General features: G+C 39.5%; 1 protein-coding gene across 2 annotated transcripts; it reads right to left on the bottom strand.

The window, feature by feature from the left end:
- Window positions 1–396: 396 nt before the first annotated feature.
- PROSER1 (proline and serine rich 1) lies at window positions 397–21610 on the bottom strand. 2 transcript variants are annotated; one of them, XM_030952036.1, is made up of 13 exons: window positions 20964–21610; window positions 17962–18027; window positions 17187–17255; window positions 16644–16738; window positions 14373–14466; window positions 13799–13909; window positions 13002–13085; window positions 12020–12098; window positions 9695–9790; window positions 9529–9573; window positions 5513–7274; window positions 4709–4856; window positions 397–717 (listed from the first exon to the last, which is right to left on the bottom strand). In XM_030952036.1, the coding sequence occupies exons 1-13, from the start codon at window positions 21006–21008 to the stop codon at window positions 712–714; spliced, it is 2700 nt and encodes an 899-aa protein (XP_030807896.1). In that variant the 5' UTR covers window positions 21009–21610; the 3' UTR covers window positions 397–711. The 2 variants fall into 2 exon arrangements, with proteins under 2 accessions (XP_030807896.1, XP_030807887.1); XM_030952027.1 differs by lacking the exon at window positions 397–717 and adding an exon at window positions 1820–3422.
- Window positions 21611–21738: the final 128 nt, after the last annotated feature.

The raw sequence follows: 21738 nt of genomic DNA, 5'->3' as shown, positions 1-21738 counted from the left end.
GGATGGGACAGAGCAAATTAACAGTACTGTCCTTTTGCTTGTAGGAACATTCCCATATTGCTGCTGTTCCTCATTAAAATGGCATCAGCTTTCAACAGCTGAAGGTCTGGAGATGACAGAAGGACCCCCTTTGGCCACTAGAGTAAATATGGGAGAGAGACAAAGGTATGGCTCCTCTATCAATACAGAAAGGCAGGCAAGTTGCAAGAAAGCCAGAACATTCAGACCATGGCAAGTTTCCCTTCAGGACCAGCCAAACTCCCAACACTCATTTGCAAACCAGAGGAAAAGGACCGAAAATGATTCTGTTTCTCTCCTATTCACTGCAGCTGCAATTAAAGCACTTGAAAGAAACATTGAAACTTGTTTGCAAACACAATCCCGGTATGTTCTTAGTTGTTGCAAAAAAGGTTTTATTCCAAGAACACTTCACCACACCATATCTATGCAGGCCATCAGTACACACAAAATAGAGCAGTGATAGGTAACTTGAACAGTGAAAAAAATCAGTTAGTCCAGACTTAAAGTCATATAGCAAGAGCCCTTTCCTGGCACAGGCTCAATTTAAGGTGGTTCGCCTCAGGAGCAGACATTTCCTTGGCTGTCTAAAAACGGTGCTCACGTAAGCATGAAGGAACTCAGGACAAATCACTCCCTTCAGAAATTCCAAGGCTGGGTCACAGCAGTTTGCTGCAATGCAGAACACAGACTCTATTCCTGAAGAGGAAAAAATTAATAAAAAACAATTTTACATCAGGAGAAATATTTAAAAAATTGAATTTTAATCCTAACCAGTGGAGAGTTCCTTTACAAAATGCAGCTCAGTAAGATTAGGTAAGAACCAGATAGCCCATTCCAGACATAAGAACTTTACAACTAAACACTTCTTAACCTATTCACTTGTCTAACAGTGATGGGAGCATCAAACACTCTTCTCTGGTAAAGTGGCTGGACAACACCCAGTAACTACACTGCTTCAGGAGAAGAGTATTTAACACAGTGGATTTCACTACTTCTCACCTGTTTTCATTTGGAGAAACAAGGCTTGAGTCTCTTCAGCATCTCTGAGTTGTCCAGTGCTCAGACAGGAACCCCATACCCCATGACCATTCAACAAATATTTTTAGAAACAGAGGCACAAGTGCTTACTTTCTGACAAAACAGTATTATTTACTTTTGACTACTAGGTGACGTTAATCAGTTCAAACTTTGATTGCTTGATGGGGAAATTAGGATTAAAATAGGATGTCAGACTCAGCACCTCAGTAAGGTTACAAAACACTTACTGACTTGGAAGTGGTTTACATTCACATCCAGGGAAGATACCTGTATCTTATCAAGAGCAATTTGCTCTTGATAAGATACAGGTATCTTTATTTTCTCCAACTCATCTGCAAATCTACAAATAACAAGTTATGGAAAGAATGACAAGCAGAATAAAATGAAAGATGGTAGAGACCTCTTCCACAGATTTCTTAAGTCAAGATATCAATTTTAAGAGCAATTCAGAGTGGAGAATCATGAGAATTTAACAGGTTCCACAAAATAAAAAAAAATTTAAGAACACAATATTTTTTTTAGATTTAATGTAATATGTAAGTTCGATTATTAAAATGTCAAAGACTTTAAGTTTTTAACATACAAATTAAATAGGTTATTTATAACGTCACTCCTTAGCAAGTAAATTTTATCATTTTGGACAGAATTCTGCATCAAAAAGAAACAGCATAAAGCAAGATCAAGATCAGTAGAAGTATCTTAATAAAAACAAGTTTATTCATTCATATTTTAGGTAAATATTCAAATAGTCATCAAAGCCTTTTTGCCATGTCTGTAAACTTTTTATTTTAAAAAATTATGTTAAAAACCAATACAGTAATTTCCATTAATGTTCTAAAAAAGTTTGTTCACATCTTGAAAGAAAATACATTAGCAACATCTCCCAGCATCATCAATCTTTAAAAAAGTAAAACTCTAGGTGCGGAACATTTCTACAGTGTAGTATCTCTACATTTTAATTTAGTCACATAATTGAATATCATTCATCTCTATTGTCTCTAGACCATGATCAAGAGCATACCTTAAATAGAAGATATTCAATGATGTGTTACACATTGCCACAGATACTAACATTATTAGAAGAGTGCACAACTCAATTTCACTAACAAAGCAAGACTTTTCTATATGCTGCATTGTAACAGTTAATTTAGCTATATGCCTTTAAAATCATGTATGTTTTCCAAGGAAAAATACTAAAAAAATCCATGGTCCAAATTCTGCTCCCACTTATATTCACAGGATAAGATAAGCACCATCAAGTTGTAGTTTATAGCTGAAAAGCATATAGAGAACCAGTTTGTTTGTGAGTATAAGAGAGAGGAGAACTTGCCCCATGTCTGTAAACATTCACATAAGTCTGCAGTCAAAAGTGCCAGATAGGCAGCCTATCCGCAGTACAATTATTTCATTCATTCAGAGGGATGCTGGAGGCAAGGAGAATATTATGGAACCTTATTTTAGAGGCAAGTTAAAATGGTTTTATGTACTTTGGAAAGACATATTGTCAGCTAGCTAAACCATACTCCAGTAAAACATAATCCACTTCTACCAAATACAGTACAGCATTATTTCCTATCTTTCTTGTTCAGACAAAGGAGTATCCAATTCAGCAGCAAGCCCATGACAGTATTTTGAAGCATAGGAAAAACCCCCACATACCTCTGACCTACCCTCCCCTTAACATACTGCTGATGCTAACAGGAGATCCTCATACGTAGGAAGAAAACTTCTGAAAAACCATAAACTGACCTTGATTTGTACACACACAGGAAGTGTGCTTCTAGCCAAAAGGTCGTCTACAGCTTTAATTGTCTAGTTTCAGTCTAGATCTCAGTCTATATTAACCACATATACCATACAAAACATAACAGGATAGGTGCTTATTCACACTATTAAGTATACTTGGTCTCCCTACTGAGCTTGACAGTCAATTGCCCTATTTACACAAACACCTGTTTGAATGTTCCTGATCCTGTAAGACACCAAACATTGAACTCTTAAAACTAAAGGAGAGTCGAGGATGCTCAGCAATTCACAGGATCAGACCCTGAATCAAATTGAATGCAATTCACACATTAAGCTTGACATCTGACACAGCCTCCTGGAAACATTTTACCCTCATGTTTTCCCTTTCTTTCCCCAGCTCAGACCATGCTCCCACTATCGCAGAGACAGCCTTCAAAGTGAATAGGATCAGGCTCTGTCAAGCAAACACTGCAGTCTTTAGAAATGCCTGGTATTTACTGCCATCCACTCTGGGGCAGACTTGTCTGCAATGAAAATGGTGTTCCTGGTGCTGCTGGATAGTTAGCAAAACCTTCAGGCTGAGCTGTATAGTTGTCCAGAGCAGAAGCAGAATGCGCCTTTAAGGAAGATAAGAAGTTAGGAAACAGAACTGATAAAATCAAGGAAACAAAAATGTAAATTAAGCAAAATTTCAGCCACAATATCAGTCCTGCTCAAGCTAAAACAAATGGATTATATTCTGAAGTGTGCAAAGAATAGAGATGAGCAAGGCATCTATACAAAGATGTTAATCTGTAGTGCAACTATTGCTCTGAAATACCAGGGAATGAAGAAAGCAGTTGGATTAAGGGGGAAAACAAAGAAGTGTTAATGGCACCAGCTGATTTGGAAGGCACAGCTTAATCAGGAACTGTAATATTTTAGTGACTCAACTTTCCTTCTCTTCATTGCTCAGGTAAATAAGTGCTAACTTTAGTGACTAGATCTTATAAATAAGAATAATCACATTCCCTCAATGCAATCTGCATACATTTCTACAGAACAAATAGACTCTGAGCTGCAAAGGCATGGTCTAGATGAAGTAACTTGCTTCTTCCAATCCCCTGATATTCAGAATATATCTGACAATATGCTGCACTCTGAACAGTACTTAGACACATGCTCCATTTCAACAACCGATGTGTCACAGAAGAGAGAAAACATTAAGTCAAGACACTCAGCTCTCTCTTTTAGTATTATGTAGACAAGGTCAAATTTCTTACTAGAAATTTGTACAGAGGCTGTTTTTAACAAAAGACAAACTAAACATATAAACAAAGTCTGATGATTGTTTCAGTTAACTTACATAGGTTGGTGGGTGAAACAAGCTGTTTCATGGACCAGAGATGATGAAACTACACATTACCCAAAGCCACTTCAAGCTTATATTACAATTCTATTTGTGGGAACTATCAAGAAAAAGGCACAACCACAACAGACACAATTTCAAGACAATCTGATTACATGTGCAGGGGCACATAACTCACAACAAACAGTCCATAGAAATTTGTAAGTTACTCAAATGTCAGACTGGATCTGAGTACAAATTTTGCAATGGTATGGTCAGCTCATTAGATTTAACAAAAACCTAGCAAAAAAAATTAATTTGCATTATCTTTTATTTCTCCCCATTTTACAAAGAGTTTTAGATAATGTTTTAATCTCATTTATGAAGCATCGTACACTGGCCTTGAGTAAAAAGTTAGTACAAGTTGTTTTTTATCACCATCCTTTTAATCAGTTCTTACACAATTTAGGGGTTTTAATCATTTACTGACTTAAACTAATGCTAAGGAGTTAACAGGCAAGTAGGTGCGCAAGAGATCACTGGAAGCAGAACAGTACTAACAAATAGGTACATTACCTGTAGTAGTGCTGACTGTGCAGCTGCACTGTGCTGCAACTCCTGTAAGGAAGATTGTGCGGCACTTTGGGGAAAGCCAGGGATACCGGGGAGAGATAAAAGACCAGGAAAAACTGCATTTCCTGGAGTCTGCAGTCCAGAAGTCAAGCTGAAAGAATGTCAAAATGAGGCTATTATTAGGAACATCTGCACCACATTTTATTCTGTTTCCCTCTCTATAAGCTTATGTCTACATAATTTACAAAAGCAGTTCTTTTTCTAAATGTCATAAAGGCCAGAATTTCTAAACCAAATTCCAGTCTTTACCCACCTAAAAATTATTCATACATACACAAACCAAGATTGTCTGGAACACACCTAACGGGACTCAAAATGTTTTCTACCTCAACTGTGCTGACAGTTCACACTCAAAAAAAAACTTTAAAGACAAGAATTTATGCTGACGACTTCCTTAAAATATCGAAGATATTGTCTGCTATTGCCTGTATGTGTTAATGGATGCCCACGTGGAATCCATTCCTGTAAAAGCCTACGGGGTATCAAGTATCCTCATCTGGGAAATAAAATCACTGAGCACCTGACTGGATTAGATTGTCAGAACAGGGACTACTGAGGCCAACCTATTTAGTCACTACCCTATCAGCTTCTGAAGACAAGTTGAAATCTAGTAGCGAACTAACTTTAAAAATGATCTGCAATTAGTAACTATAAGTGAAAATATTGTCTACACACCAAAAATAAAATCACTGTTTTGCTGGAGAGGAAAAGAAATAGTTCTGACCTACTCCAAAAACAGTAACATACCCAGCCTGTGCCACAAGTGCAGAGTTGAAGTTTGAGCTAAAGGCCGAGGCAAACCCTGGCAGGACTGGAGCTGGAGATGGGGCTGTGGCAGCTGCCGGCAACGGTGCAACTGCTGCTACTGCAGAAGATGCCTGGAGGCCAGGGAAAGAAGGGAGAGCAGGAGTGACAGAGGGTGTGTTAGAGACGGGAAAACCAGGGAAGGATGGGTTTGATGATCCCAGAGGTCCCTGGGCAACAGAAAAAAGGGAAGGGACAGCACTGGACAAGTTAAGCGAGAAGGGTGGAGCAGAGACTGTTGCGGAGGCGGCGAGTCCTGAGAGCACGGCGGCGGTGGAACTCACATGGGGGGCGGGCACGGCTGCAGCGCTCGTAGCCGGAGTGGCCAGCAGAGACCCCGGGAGGGTGACGGGCGGGGTCAGTGCTGGGTTACCAGTAAAGGCAAAGTTACTGGTTAGAGATGTGAAAGGAGGAAGTCCATTGAACACGGGGGCAATGGGAGCAGAGGAGCCGTGTGGGGCAAGGGAAATGGAAGTCAGAGAACTGGAGTTGTTCAGAGGAGCACTCAAAGAGGAGAGCCCTGACAGCACTGGGTTCAGGGAACCTGGCAAGCTGACGGGCACTGAAGCTGCTGAGGTGTACGCACGCCCGAGCCCTGACAGTCCTAGAGTGCCATGAGAAGGGCTGGCTGAATGAGAAGGACCTTTGAAGGCCGACAGGGTAGGACTCATGGGTTCTGTTTTGACCAGAACTGGGATGCTTGTGGCAGCTGGGGCTGATGAGAGCTGCTGGTCGGGATTAGTAGGACTTGTGCCATGCAAGAGGGAGGCTGATGAGCCGCAGTTGACTGGCATAATTGATGGCGAAGTGGTTAAAGGTGACTGTGCAGGCAATGTGGGAGGAGTGGAACTAGAATTGGCTACAGATGGGGATGGAAGACCTGGAAAAATAGCCAGCCCAGGTGTGGAGGAACGCTGTGTGTTGGGGGTGGCTGATGGAGTGTAACATTTGTTGACAGAGGAAGTGGGAGGATCAGAGCTTTGATTAGCAAGAGCAGATAAAGAAGCAAGCTCACTTGTCACAGCAGAAGATAAAGCAGATGAATTGATTAATGAAGTGTCATTTGATGTCAGAAATCCCTTTAAGACAGACAAAATTGGGTTAGGCAAGCTAAGCGAGCCAGGAATGGTGGTGGCAGGAGAATTAGCAACTGTAGATGGAACAGGACTAGAAATCCCTTGGGCATTGGGTGGCAAGGACAAAGGGAGGCCAGCAAAGACTGATGACAATGGAGCAGGATTATTAGCAGAAGCAACTGAAGAGGTTGCAGAGAAAGGGAGGCCAGCAAATGGTGCAGCAGCAGATGGAAAAGCTTCACTGGGTGCAGGTGTGGCACATGGAGTGGAGGAACCCTGCGGAGTGGGCATAGCAGCAGGGATAGAAGCCAGCCCAGAAAAAACTGAGGGAATAGGGGTAGAGGTTGCACTGTGAACAGATGTGACAGGAACACCAGGCAATGAAAGGGATTTGATGACAGTAGGGGTTGGGGTGGATGGCTGAGATGTATAGATGGAAGAGGAGACCTGTCCTGGGAAAACAGGAAGGACAGGGGTAGACATGTTCATCCCAGAGATGAGTGGAGTTGCAGGTGCTAATGGATGGCTTATTGCCTTGACAGGTGATGGGGTAGGGACTGGAGTAGCAGCAGGTGTTGAAGGATTAGAACCATGAGGAGTAAAGAGCTGATTCGCTTGTGCAGAAAAAGCTGCAAAGAAACAAAACCAGTAAGAATACTTGAAACTGTCAGAAAGGCTTGAAATAAAAAAAAAAAACATTTTATAGAGCATTTCAAAATATGATACATGAGCAATAGCTAACACACAATGTCTACGTGTAAACAATGAACAGCAGGGCCTATGAAAACAAACCAAAAAGGTACACACAAACACGTCACACAAATCATACACCATGTGGGCTAACACTCCTTGTTAAAACACTCTGTGACATCTGCTACCTCTTCATGATCTCATGCAAAACAGTTAGAAACTCAAATACACTCTGTAAGAACATCTAAGTGACACAGGTAAACACCCTCCCTCTGGTCCCTAACATTTGGCAGTACCCAAACCAGATCTAATATTCCATCAGCATCAGATCACCTGGGCTCCTCTGCATCCACTCTCACTGAAGGTCAGAATTTCCTTCAGAACCAGTTAATTCAATGTATCATGATTTCAGAGAAGTTTAGTCAACAACTGAAGAAAGCTGATTTCAGGTGCTGGTAGTTTTCTTTCCTTCAAAATCAGGTCATTCTCTTCACTGTGCTTCCTTCAGATTTTGATTCTAAGAAGGTACACTTTGAAATTCACGTATCACACTATAGTATTAAACTAACATTGGCGCTTGACTTTAGCAACAAGTATTTCTAGGAGTCTTTAGTCAGGTGTCTGTAATAAAGGCAAGCACCTGCCACTAAAAGTACCAGCTTGTGTCAATCCTACAAAGTAAGTTAGAGACATCAGTCAAGCTGCAAGAAAACACGCAGGCACACTGTGAATGTGGAGGTTAATGGAAAGGAGCTGTATTTATGAACACTGGCATGTCATGACTCTTGATATGCCTGCTTCTAGTGTCCTGTGGAATATGAATATGTTAATAAATCATTGCTCTCAAACAACCCTTGTGCTTTATTTTACTTTTGGAATAATCAGTCCAAATGCAAGCAAGACACTCATTCAACCAGTCAAACTCACCACTCAAAACTCTCTAGCAGCCTACACGTCTCTCTTGCCTGATTTCTACATATAATTCTACACACAAATCCAGAAAATTATTCTTAAATTCTTGGACCCAAGTTGATATGACAAACTCCAATTTTGTGTATGCTGAAACTCTAAAATGAGTAAATCTAAAAAAAACCTATTTCCTTTAACATACTTTTTTCAAATAAAACCTCAGACTGTCAAGCTCTGGATTCTGCTCTTTTCTTATTCTATTTCCAAGCTGAAGACTCTCATAAAGATTACAGTTATTTAATCCTGACAGCCAAGGTAATCACGAATGAAATACAGCTGTACTAGAACCCAGAACAGAACTTTTCTTCCTAAGAGAATATTTCATTCCTTACACTGTATTAATTTAGCTGCATGAACTAACTTTGTAAAAAATACATGCACACTTAAAGGGGGGTGTACAAGAATGAAGTGATTCTTCCAAATATTTCTGTAGAACCATCCCTGGACACAGAGAAGGTAAGACAAAACACAACTTTTTTTTTTTTTTGGTCCCTAGGAATATTTACAGTAGCTAAATTTATCACAGTCATTTAATCTATTTGCAGTATTTGTTAATATGCCTGACTCAATGGTCAGTAAATTCTCAGTTTGTCAAATCTAATAATGTTATCAAAGCCTTTTTATAAGTAGTTCCTAATGGGATTTATTATTATGCTTTGTACTAAGCATACAAGCACCACACAAAAACAATTAAAAAATGCACAACTGTCTTGGTAAAAAGAACAGGATCTTACAGGGTAGGACAAAAGTGCAGGCAGACAGATCTAACACTCTGGGATAAGACACTCAAAAATCTCTAAATCTCTCTTGCATGCCTACCTTCTTATTGCAACTGATCTATGAAATTAAAATGTCAATGAGTTTTCCAACAGATGACCAGAATTTTAAAAATTTGAAAGATTTACTGAAGTATTTAAGTGTATGAACATTGCAAAAGGGTATTTTGATTTAGTTTTTAGCATGATTTCTCACATACTTATATAATGAAGAATATAAAAAACTTTGATAAGTTAACACAAAAGAATGCATTTTAATGTTTCAATGCTTCTAAGTAAAAATGTTTGACGATTATTTTCTCCACTTTCAAGAGAATCTATGCCACATACTTAGTGGCTGCATACTTAGAAGCTTATGAAGATCCCACTAAACAAGTTGTTAACATTTTCTGAACAAGTAACAAAAATACACTGAACACAAAAATCCCCCTGTGGATTTGCAATTTACCTTGATTTTGGGAAGGTTTTGCCTGGCTGGAAAGGTCCTCATTTTCTAAACAGAGAACAGCAGCTTGTTATTGAAAGGCAAATGAAACTCCAGCAGTGAATGATCCACTCCCAGCAATGCACCAGGAAAAACAGCTTGAATGTTTTTAAAGGTATGCATGCTTTACCTGATACCGCTTGATTAGCAGTGTATGGTGGAGGAGCTGGTAAGCCTGGAGCTATGACATTGGCCATTGGAACTAAGCCAGCATTGTTGTAAGCACCTAAAATAACAAAGGCATTACACATCCCTGTTGTGAGAACAGCCTGTATCTAGATGAACCAGTAAGCATCTTCACCTTTTAAAAAATATTTTCAAGACTGTATGACATGCCTTCATGAAAAAGCTAGACCAGTTAACTATCCAGACTGGATGTTGGCTTTTGCCAACGTCTGCCTGAAGGGCATGCATTGTGATCCAGATTTTACTAAGGGCAATTCTCTTAAGAGAGCCTGAAAAAGTCAGGTTTCAATTCCTTTCAATTCTATTTTGCCTGAAAAAACTAAAAGGGGAGGAGTGAAGAGTCAGCAGCATCACTAGTTCCTTTCCTATTCTTAATTTAAAGGCTGTTGCAACTCCTTCTTCAGCATTAAAGCTGGAAAAACAAAGGAGCCAAACACAGATCAGTAACCACGACCCTTTAACATTAGCCAGAAAATTCTCAGAAAAAACAATCCTTCTCAAATACTTAATCTATTATTCTTCAATATTTCTTTAAATGTTAAGAAATTCAAGCAGGTTAGCAAAGTATTTTAATATAAAATTCTTACAGCAAGTAACATATTAAAGATACCTTTTTTCCTCTGTTATTTTTTGGAGCAACTGAAACTGTTGTACTGCTGTGGTACACAGTTCTGATGAAACACATCTGAATTTAAATTGCAGGAACACATTTCACATTGGCCCTGAATTAATAGCTTAAGAGCATAAGAACTTGGGCTTCATGGGAAAAGATAGCACTTGAACAACACTGAAATTGCACTAATTTGTCATATAGAAGTCCTTTCTGATTTCATGCTTTCATAGTAATTCCACCTGATGTTAAGATTTCTTGCACAACAACTCTTGCCAGAAAATCAGAAAAGCAACTAACGATCACTGCATCACTCCTCAAGGAAATGTTCAAGAGGCAGAAAACAATTCATCACCACTGACTGAAAACAATCACATTCAATAGTTTCAGGTCAGCATCTGCAATCTCATTAAACACACACATACACATATGTATAATTTCACCAGTTATGAGTTCTGTTATCACAAGAGCTTTTTTAAAACACATGTTGCAGCCTAGTAAGGTGCTGAAACCTCAAAAGCTCTTCCTATACTAAAACTGTACTAATATTTCTATCCTGTCACAGGCCAAATTTTGTGCTTTAAGGTACTATGGATAGGATTTATTCAATATAAATTTGAGCTAGTCTGCAAGTTTCCTACACAGTTTCTTCAGAACAAGTAATTTCCTGGGCATAAATAATCAATCAGTCTTATTTTAGCCACTGGTAGTGCCCAGTTTTCTAAAATGGCTATAAAAAGACTTGCAGACATCAAGCTGATTAGATGACTCAGCCTTCAGCATGCTTGCTAGGAGTTCTACTTCATTTTCTTATCAACTCCCTGAAATCCCCAACATCAGTGAAAAGCAAGTGCCCTAACCAGAGCACTCTTTGTTTTGCAGTACAGAATTTCAAGATTAGAAAAGGCTTTCAGCTGCCTGCCAGACCTGCATCTGACTACTTTAAGTATCTAAGCTTTCTTCCAAAGAAAGGGCAATTGCCTTGCCCCCTTCCAAAAATGTCTTGAGTCTAACAATTGATGCAGCAAAGAGAGGAGCTTATGAATAAAGGCTCAATCTTACTTAAGGCACTAAGAAATAGTGCCATTGCTAAAAATAGAGCAATGGCAGGAAAAAGCAATCACTATTTCCCTTCTGACACTGAAAACTACCTTTCTTTTAGGAAACTGTTTACTCTTCATGATGATGGACAGAAGGTAAACCTGAAGGCAAGTGAGAAACAGATTACAGCCCTTCAGCAAGTTCCTACATAGCTCCACCCAATTCAGGGCCGTGGCTGATCATATCCCAAGCTGGGTTCTACAGCAACAAGTCAGACTTGTCAAGTCAAAGCCCAAGCCTTGGCCAAATGTTACAACAAAGCCAAAGCCCTTGTCTTGTTTAACATGCACAATACCTCCCATAAATTAAATATTTAGTCATCAGAACAAAATATTGTGGATTTTTCTTATGGATGTTAGAAAAATAAGTCAATATATTCCTCTTTTTATCAATTCTGCTGTCATGAAAGAAAAGGTAGAAACCAGTACCTATAGCATGCTCAGGAAGCAGAAACCAATTTCAGATATGACCCTGGTCAGAGAAACCAACACTTGACACACTGCTTAAAAGGCAAATGCATGAACAATAGCATCAAGCTAGAACACACAGAAACCTTACTTGGTGCAATAGTTGCATGTGGCCGACATGGTGGGATGGGGTATGGAACTGGTTTGTGTGGATTGTACGTTGATGGAGCCTACGTAAACAAAAAACAAACGGAAAAAGCAAGAGTGAAAGCATTAGGTAATGTTTCTCAGACAAAAAGCTAACATTCCACTACTATAGACAGGCATTCTTTTCTACAAATATAGGTGATATGAAATATTTTCATAATATCCATAGTGACTGCAAGTATTTCACTCTTTCTGAAAAGAGTGAAACAAACACCACTAGTATACCTTAAGATTTTAATAGAAAACTGAGCACAAGTGGGAAAGGGAGCGCCTTTCTGCCTCGCAGTTCTCATACTCTGCAGTCTTAGACTGACTTCTCATTTTAGAGGTTTAGCACATTTAAAACTAGCAAATATTTCTGAAGGTTTCTACGTTTTTAAAATAATACACCTTTGTGGGAAACATCTCATAATAGAAGTGATAACAAAATATTTGGACAATACTTCAAAGTAGTAACAGGTTCACTGAAAGTCTGTCCCACGTGCTCAAAAATTTCGAAATACAGATCAGCTGTGTTAAGAAACAAGAACCTCTAAGGCACTGCTGTAATTCAAATTCAAAGTTTCAAAGATGGAGGCATTTTCTGTGCTCATGTGAGAAATCCTCAGAGAGCAACTCATGATGGATTACCAAAAATGCTTCTGGTTTTCTCTTCTGCTACTGCAATTTAAATTCTGTCTTCAAGTGCACATATATTGTATCCAGCAGAAAATCTTCCCCTCTACAGATAAAAAACTAGAGCTCATTTTCAAGTTAAACAAAAACATACTAGGTCATATTCGTTACAGAAATTTAGCTTCAATTAAATTGCTGCTCTACAGTCTTCTGCAACATAACAGCATTTTATAACAAAGCCTTGTTGAATTGGCTGGTAGTTGCTTTGGGGATTTTTAAAGTGTCATTTATTTATTAATTTTTAGACATACTGGTTTGGATGGTCCAAGTATACGGGCCGCTATTCCCTTTCCTTCATTAGTGCATTCTTCTGTGTCCTTTTTGATAGGGGTTCCCTGAAACAAGAGAAAATTAAACCAAGCATTAATTTAGAACCAAACCTTGCTGTACAATTTTGCCATATTTTATTTTTTTTCTGAACTACATTTGAGTTCTTGAACATTCTGAAAGTAACCATGTTTGTTAGAAAAAAAAAACAAGACAACTAACTGTTTTAAGCTTGTAAAGTAATGAGTAAGAACATTCCAATAGCTTGGTTTGTAACACTGAGCTTTTGTAAAGAGGGGCATTTTAAACAGTGCATGTTGATGATGTAATTCTGCATTTTGACTTGTGGATGTGATAACATTAATTTAATTTTGATGTCCCTTAGATGTTCATAGGAAATGCTTAACATGCTCAAGAGACACACTAAGGTCATTTTATCAACCTACCAGCAAGCCTCTTGACACCTCTCCTGATTCTGCCAAATGCTGCTGGAGTTTACAACGTTTTCCTAAGATGAACAATATCTTATTTATGATATTGTTCAGGTAATCTTTACCTGAAGCAGCATAGAAAGAACAAGCAAATAAAAATAATGCAAGTTCCCTGTAAATGTGGAACGGGGCAAAACAAACAAGCAAACAAACAAACCAACCCAACAAATGCACTTTGGTTTTGATTCCACTCTTCCCTCCATGTATATGAATTTTAGGTTTGGTTATACTACAATAAATCTTAAATCAAAGTTCATTTGTGAAAAGCAAAAGCATAGGATTATGCTTACTGGAAAAATTCCATTTATGCGACTTGGTTTGCCCTTGGGATAAGGATTGCCAGGAATCATGCCACAGGATGATATCATAGCATGAGGAGCCTTGCAACCTGTTTTTGAAGCCTGCAAAATAATCAAGAAAGAACATTATTTGCTATCAAATTCAATGCTCTAAAGAAACTAGTTACTACTTCATGACATTTAGACTGCACGAATCAACCTACATGGAACAATTGAAGTCTGTGTCTCAAGTCTTATTCCAAATAATCCAAATAATGTAAACTTCTGTCAATATCCTTCTCTGCTTACACTGAACTTTGGCTTAAGCACTCTATGCTCCCTAAAACAAAACACAAATGATTTCCTCCAGCACTGGTTGCAATGCTGTGTCCCTTTTTCCATATGCTCCTAATGCCTGACCAAAACTTCTCCTTTTGTTGCACATGCTCTTACCTTTTTGCAGTTGCTTGTTTCAGCTTGTCTTACACCAGCAGGTCCCAGAAGTTCTCATGCTAAGCCCTGATCCCACAATGACCACAAGGATACAATCCTAACAGAGCCAAGGATATTAGTTTATCTTGATTACCTGTTCGAGAATTCGTCTGCATCTTTTCTTCTCTGACATATTGATTCTGAATAGATCTTCAATCAGGCGATAATTCTGAGCATCAACAATGTTGCTGTAAAGACAGTGACAGACAATTACTGCCATTCCATTTGCATAAGCTGAAAATGCCGAAAAGTCACCCACAGTTAGCCACTACCCAAAAGCACTTTAAAAAGCCATAACTAAGTTCAGACCATAATATTACTATTATTAAAGTAAAAATCCTAGGCTTAAATATGGACTTCATACCTGTAAGTAAAACATGGTATTAGAACTAAAGATCAATACAGGATAATGGATGATGATGGCTAAACTTTATTTCAAGAGTAAGTATGTAGAATAAATTTTGCATCACAACAGTGATGTCTTGAGATTTAAGGCATCAACAGTTCACTAGAAAGCTTAAATTACTACTAACACACAATTCCTAGCACAGCAGAAAACCAGCAGCTACTCAATTTGCCACTGTTTCTTGCCAGTCTGGTGGAAAAACAAGTTTTCATCTAATTTAATTTAGAATGAAAAAGATAATACCTGATAAGTCTCTCTAAGTTCTACAGAGCTACTGAAAACCTTCATATAGTTCCAAAAGGTACTCCTCCTCTCTCTTCTTCCCCAAACAACACTATACACACCAGAGAACAAAATATGTGACTACAAGGAGACCAATGCCTGCTTCTACCCACCTTATTCAAAATTCTGACCAATTTTTTACCAGCACTTCTCAGTCAAATATTACCCATGCCATCCTAACTACTGGAAATACAATACAGCACCAAAAAGGAGGACTCCTCAAAGGAGGATATTAGACAGAAATGAAATCAGCAAAACACTGAATGAAGCCACAAAAAACACCTAAAAGAACAGTATTAAAACATGAATGAGTTTTCAGCTTTGTTCAATATTCCTGATTAATGAAGTAAGCAGCACATAGATTTGGGTTAGGATTTGTAATCATGACTCCTTTACTTTGCTCTAGTACTGTAGAAATTCAACAGCTCAGAAGTTATTGTGCTGTCGCCCCACATCAGCTGAAGTGTAGCAATGGCTCAGTCCAAGAGCAACAGTCTCATCACGAGAAGGTAACATGTTAGTCTTGTGTGTCACTAACTAACTTTCCTTTGGCTACTCTGTTTTGGTTTGGTCTGAAATAGACTAGGAGCACCGACATGGCTTCCTTAAGCTCAACGCCTACAGTCTGTATCCCCGGTCTTAAATTTTTATGGATATTTGTACAACGGATTTATATGCCCCAGGAAGTTCAAGCAGGCGGTAGTAGAGCGTTCACAGGGAAGACAGATATGCTTAAAGCAAAAAACCCCCAAACAACCAAAAAAAGAATACTTTATAAAATAAATCCCCTGAACCAAGCAGAAGATTTCCATTTTAAATATGTGTAATAGATCCTTTGAAGCAGCTCTGTTCACTAGAAATATTCCAACTTTCTCTGTAAATAAAAATTTAGAATATCTATTTTTTTATAGACAGTAGATTTGTCAGTTTAAGAGATCCATTTACTTAACACATCTCTACATATGTAATACCTAGAGGACTTTTCAAAAAAGGGTCAATTCCCAGAATTTCCTGGTCTCAAATCTTCCAGATTTCAGTGAGCAGATAAACAAGCTTAAAGCCCTCTTTGTTCTCTACAACATTTGAAGACCACAGTAAAAACACCACCAAAAGTGCCAGTCTTCCAGCAGGCAGAAGCTCACACAGCAGCAAGAACTACCGAATTTTCCACAATCATAGAATCATTGGCTGGAAGGACCTTAAATATCATCTAGCTCCAAAGCCCCTTCAGGTGAGCAGAAGCACCTTTTACTCAGGTTGCTCAGAGCCCCATCCAGCCTGGCCTTGAACATTTCCAGGCATGGAAACTTCTCCAGACAACCTGTGCTAGTGCCTCACCATCCTCACAGGAAAGAACCTACTCTTTTTCAGTGTGAAGCCATTCCCCTTGTCCTGTCATTACACTCCAGCTCTCTTGCAGGCTCCCTTCAGGTACCAGAAGGCTGCAATTAGGTCACCCCAACTCATTCCAGGCTGAACAAACCCAATTCTCTCAGTCTTATGATTACTTCTACAACATCTGCTTCTAATTATTCTCTTAAACAGCCCGATCAGTAATGGATTTCTGCTTTACCTTAACCAGGCACAGTGCTTCCTTCTAGGAGATCTAAAGTTTTATATCCTCAAACATGAGCTAAACCAATACAAGTTAAGGAACACAGCAGAAGAGATACTTACGAAGCTAAGATTTCAAGAGCAATAAGTTTATCTTTACTGAAGGTGAAGCAGTTGAGAATATTAACCATTTTTGATGCTGGAACTGCCACTATTTTCTGATAGAGAAAGGAAAAAAGTGTGTATAAAATAAAACAGTACAAGTATTTTAATCTCAGAATACAATTCAGTAACAGCTTCATATAGCATATTTCAGTAAACTTTTAATAGGCTCTCCCTCCTATTGGGAAGGAGTCTCTATATGCTAAATTATGAACAAGCACCTCCCAAAAGCACTCATCAAAAGCAAAGAAATCAGGAGAGTTAACAAGCATTAGAAGGGTTACATCTCCTTCTGTGAGGAAGGTAAAAGTCACTTTAGTCAGAAAAGATACCCCGATCAGAAGTATGACATTTCATAGCTTGGTACCACTGAAGGAGATGAAGAAGAAACTTTTAAGATTTTGAAGAGTATATTGACTCATCAGTTGAAAAGCGTGTGTCATAAAATTAAAACGACATTTAGAGAGCAAATTTATTTCACAAGATCATGTCACAAGTACTCACATGTTGTAAAGCCTTTATTGCCTTAAGCTGTGGTTCTGCCCAGGAGAAGTATCTCAGTAATTCAACAACCTACAACAGTAAGGCCTTCCATTAATCTTTCAGATATATTAAAATGTATGCTAACAGCATCAATATTACCTTTCCACCTTTGTAGCACATTGGTATACTGTTAAAAAACATCTGTCTGTGATGGCTGATTGTCGGTGCCTACCAGCATCTAACCTTTTATTTATTTCTAAGTAAGAACCTAAAAATTCAATTTTATGAGATGAAGATTTTCCATGGAAATATTTAAGACACTTACTTTTTGACATATATTTGCATATATGAATAATAATACTATGGAATCAGAATAAGTAAAAAAAAAAAAGAAATCAAGTATCTCTGAAAAAGCTTATCAACTATCAAGATTCCCAAACACACACCAAAAAAAGCCAGCAGGAAAAGAAAGAGGGAAAAGAAAATCTACATATTATCATGTTATACATTATCTCTATTTAGACAATACAAACAAAATAATTCTAAATTCCATTATGAAAAATTTATACAACTTTCCAGACACAAAAAGAATGAAAATGTAGTGATTTTGATGACAAAGCAACTTGGAACTCTTTTTAATAGTGTCATACTGATATAATAACAAGGAATTAAATCTCCTGAATAAATATGAAAAGCTAATATGATCAGCCTCAGTATGACCAAAGACAATCACTGCGTATTACTGAATACACAAAAACAATAGCTCCCATTAAACCCATAAGAGCGTTGACTTTACCTGTTCACTGGAAAAGTATCCATGAACATATTCAATAGCTTTTAATTTGTACTCAGTCAATACAGCCTAAAAGATATAGAAAAAAAAAAGTATGCATAATTAGTGACTCAAAAATTATAATTCTAGCACAACCATCTGCTAATCTATTAATCTAAAATCTGCCCCTACAAAGTGACATTTGTATCAATTACATTGCAGCATTTTGAAGTAAGAGTGTACTTCCTAGGTAACTGAGAACAGTGAAGAGCAGGAAGCTGTGATTTAATTCTTCTGTCAAAATAATACTCATTTTTTATTTACTTGATTTTGCTTTTTCATTGTTGCTTATAACTGTGCTGAGAGAACATCCTCACTCTTCTTTTTGCTCCAATGATTTACATCAACTTAAAGTTAAACAAGATAATTGCTGATTATTAACAGTTGATTATTGATAACAGTTGATTATTCAGGCAAGCACATTGTATGGCCCCTGTAAACTAACTGACAAAGTATTTCACTTCAGTGAATTTATGAAGAAATTGGATAACAAGTCCATACAGGCAGAATTAAATACACAACAAAGCTTGTTCCAGAGATGGATACTGTCTTATCATTATCCTTATGCGTTCCAAATTTTAACATACAGTCATACCATACAAACAAAGCACAGTAGTTTAATGCAGTACTGGCCTTTTGACTTTGTGGCAACACAGTCGTCCCTCCCCTGTACCCAGCCCTCTGTGACAGGTACAAGATGTAAAGAAGACAGCTAACAGCTGAATTCCTGCCCCAAGCCAGTGAAAATACCTTTCTTCCATGGTTTCCAAGTCCCCCCTCTAATGCTAGATCTCATGTATTCTCAAACCACCTTTAGCTTTACCCACACATCCACTTCTATTTTCCTCCCAACAACCCTCTTCCTTTCTGTACCTCATTAAGAGGCAAACTACCAGACACACTGAAGTCACAGGGGGCAGAAAGAATTTCTGCCTTTATGCTCATTTTTTCTTCTATTCCTTCCTCCTCTTCATGTGTTTTGGAAAAAAGCAGGGTATGTCTTTTTTTTTTTACCAAAATAAATGTTACTTTCCCTTCTTAAATCAACAAATGAATGACTTTATAACAAGAGTACAAACAGAAAGCACTGCTATGCATATTTATGGAAGGAACAAACAAACAAATCCCCCAAAGTTTATTTTGCTAGTACATGTAAATACACACAAGGAAAAACAAAAGTAAGCTACACATTAAGACATTTAAAAAATTGTTCCTGCTAACTGTAGGACTGAAAATGGAACATTGGCCAACACAACAAACTTGTAAATCACATAATAAAGAAGGTTCTACCACAGAACTAGAAATGAAGCTTAAACAAAAACATAGCAGCAAAGACAAAACCAGCATATGGACAATGAACATAACAGCACAACTATTAACACAGCACTGATCCTTAGATCAACAGTGAGTTGGAATACAGAAATACAAGCAGATAGCATAGAGGAAACATAAGTGCCTGAAATCACATGCCTAAACCCTTTTGTCTGAAGTCTTTAGCAATCACAGAGCGTATTCTGAAGGACTGCACTGCAGTAATATAACTGAAACATTACTCTCTCCCACCATCAATCATCAGAGAAAGCATTCATGTGCTAGTTGTTCCTTGACTTTTTTTTTGGTGGTTCCCAGATTTTCCACACAAATTCATAAGTTGGGAAGGAAGTCCACATCCTGAAATATCTTTGACTGTCATGTTTTTAGCTGTTTTATGAAAGAGACCTTATGAACGTGACCTTATGCAAAAATGTAGTTGTGATAAGAAGGACACCTCTGGGGCTTCTGATGAACAGTTTTATACTTCAATATGGTTTTATACCTTGATATGTTGCAAAATAATAATACTGTAATTACAACCATCACTGCCTCATGCCAAAGAGAAACCGAACCGAAACTCAACTCCAGAACCTGAGTCCAAATAAAGGAAATTTACCTCTCCTAGACAAACCAACACAACAAAAAATTCTACTTAATACAAAAATGCTATGGATCAGTGTTGTGTCACGAGGAAATCTCATCTGAAACAAGCCCTTCACTGTCACACCAAGACACCTTCAGCAGGTAAACTGTTCTAGTGTGACACTTAAATAACCTCTGCTTAACTGCAACAAAATACATCATCACAGGTTTCTGCTTCCCAAGCAAAACAAGAAATATTAACCTCAAAGGTTCTGATTTTGTCTCTCCTTTTCTCCTACTAGCATTCAGGGAAGTGTGCCAACCACTAACCTCAAGCTTTCTTCTTAAAATCAGTCCCCCGTGCAGAGAGAAAACAGAGCCCTGCCAGACACGAGGACGCCCAGGTTTGTATCTCTGCTCCCCACAACCTGCAGTATTTTGGTTGGAGAGTTTTTAAACAGGAGATGAAGAAGCACAGCTCAGAGCACGCATCCAAATACAGGACTGACATCCCAGAGAAAGTAAGTGTGCACACAGTCACTCCTGAGCTGTGGGAGACATGATCTCCAAAAAGGACAACAGAATGCAGCTCAGAAATCAGTGTTCTCACGTCCTATTTGTGCATTGTACCTCCTAAACCAGCGTATAAATGGTGGGTACTTCACACTGTCTCTGGACAAGCCAAACAACTGCGGCCCTTCCCCCCGAAAAGACATGCTTTTTGGTTTTCTCCCTCATCTTCCTTGCAAGTAAAAATGCTGCGGTAACTTAATCCAAGCGCTTATTTCCAATGAGGGCTCAAGATCATCCAGACCCAACCACGCCCGCTATGAGCAGGGACACCTCCCACTAGACCAGGTTGTCCAAGGCCTTATCTAACGTGGCTTTGAACACCGCCAGGACTGGGGCATCCCTGGGCAACCTGTTCCACTGCCTCACCACTTCCACAGTAAAGAATTTCTTGTTAATATCTAAGCTAAATATCCCCCTCCCTTCGATTTGTAGCCATTACTCCTTGCCCTATAGTCCATCACCAAATGATTAAACTAACACGCAAAACGAAAATTTACCTTCCTAATTTCATCCAGCACGGTTTCAAATGATTTCTTATCCATCTTGATAATTGCCGACACTTAAACGTGGAGAAAATAATAGTAGTGATAAACAATGTCTTTGAGCATACAGGAAAAAAAGGATTTAAAAAAATAAATAAATAAAAAACGCCGGGCACGGAAGGCAGCCGGGGCTGTCTCGGCCCGGGGATGGAGCGCTGCCGCCTCTGCGGTGGCGGACACGGAGACAAAGGCGCCCTCCGGGATTTGCCCGGTGCGCCCGCTCCCCGCGCGTCCCGCGGGCGCAGGGCTCGCGGCGGCGGCGGCGGCAGGGAGGAAAGGGAAGGGAAAGGAAGAGAAGGGAAGGGCGGCAGCGGCCCCGCTCAGCACGCGGCACCGAGGCCCGGCCGGCCCGGGGCGCCCCCGCAGAGCATCGTTCGCGGCGCCGCCGCCCTGCGATCCCGGCGGGCAGAGCCGGGGCGGACACGGGCGGCCCCGGGGCAGGCAGGCTAGGGAGGCCCGGGAGCGGCGTGAGCCCACAGACAGCGCACCCCTCCGCCAGTCCCGCCTCCCTGCCGTCGCGCCCTTATGGCATCACGGCGCCGAGCGAAGGCCCTTTTCCACTTTGAGCGCCAACTGCGATGCCTGCGCAGGAGCTGCGGGAATTCGGGACGGACTCTCCTCTCGCCCAGCTCCCGGCGCCGCTCCGGAGCGCTGAGCGCTTCCCCGGGGGCACCGCCGCGCCCGCCCCGCGCCGCCGCCGCGCCACAGCCCGCGGTCCCGGTCCCGGCAC

Source organism: Camarhynchus parvulus, chromosome 1, assembly GCF_901933205.1.
Source record: "Camarhynchus parvulus chromosome 1, STF_HiC, whole genome shotgun sequence".
In the NCBI taxonomy this organism is placed as follows: Eukaryota; Metazoa; Chordata; class Aves; order Passeriformes; family Thraupidae; genus Camarhynchus; species Camarhynchus parvulus.
The sequence above is the reverse complement of the archived record's forward strand: the minus strand, read 5'-3'. Positions and strand labels throughout refer to the sequence as shown.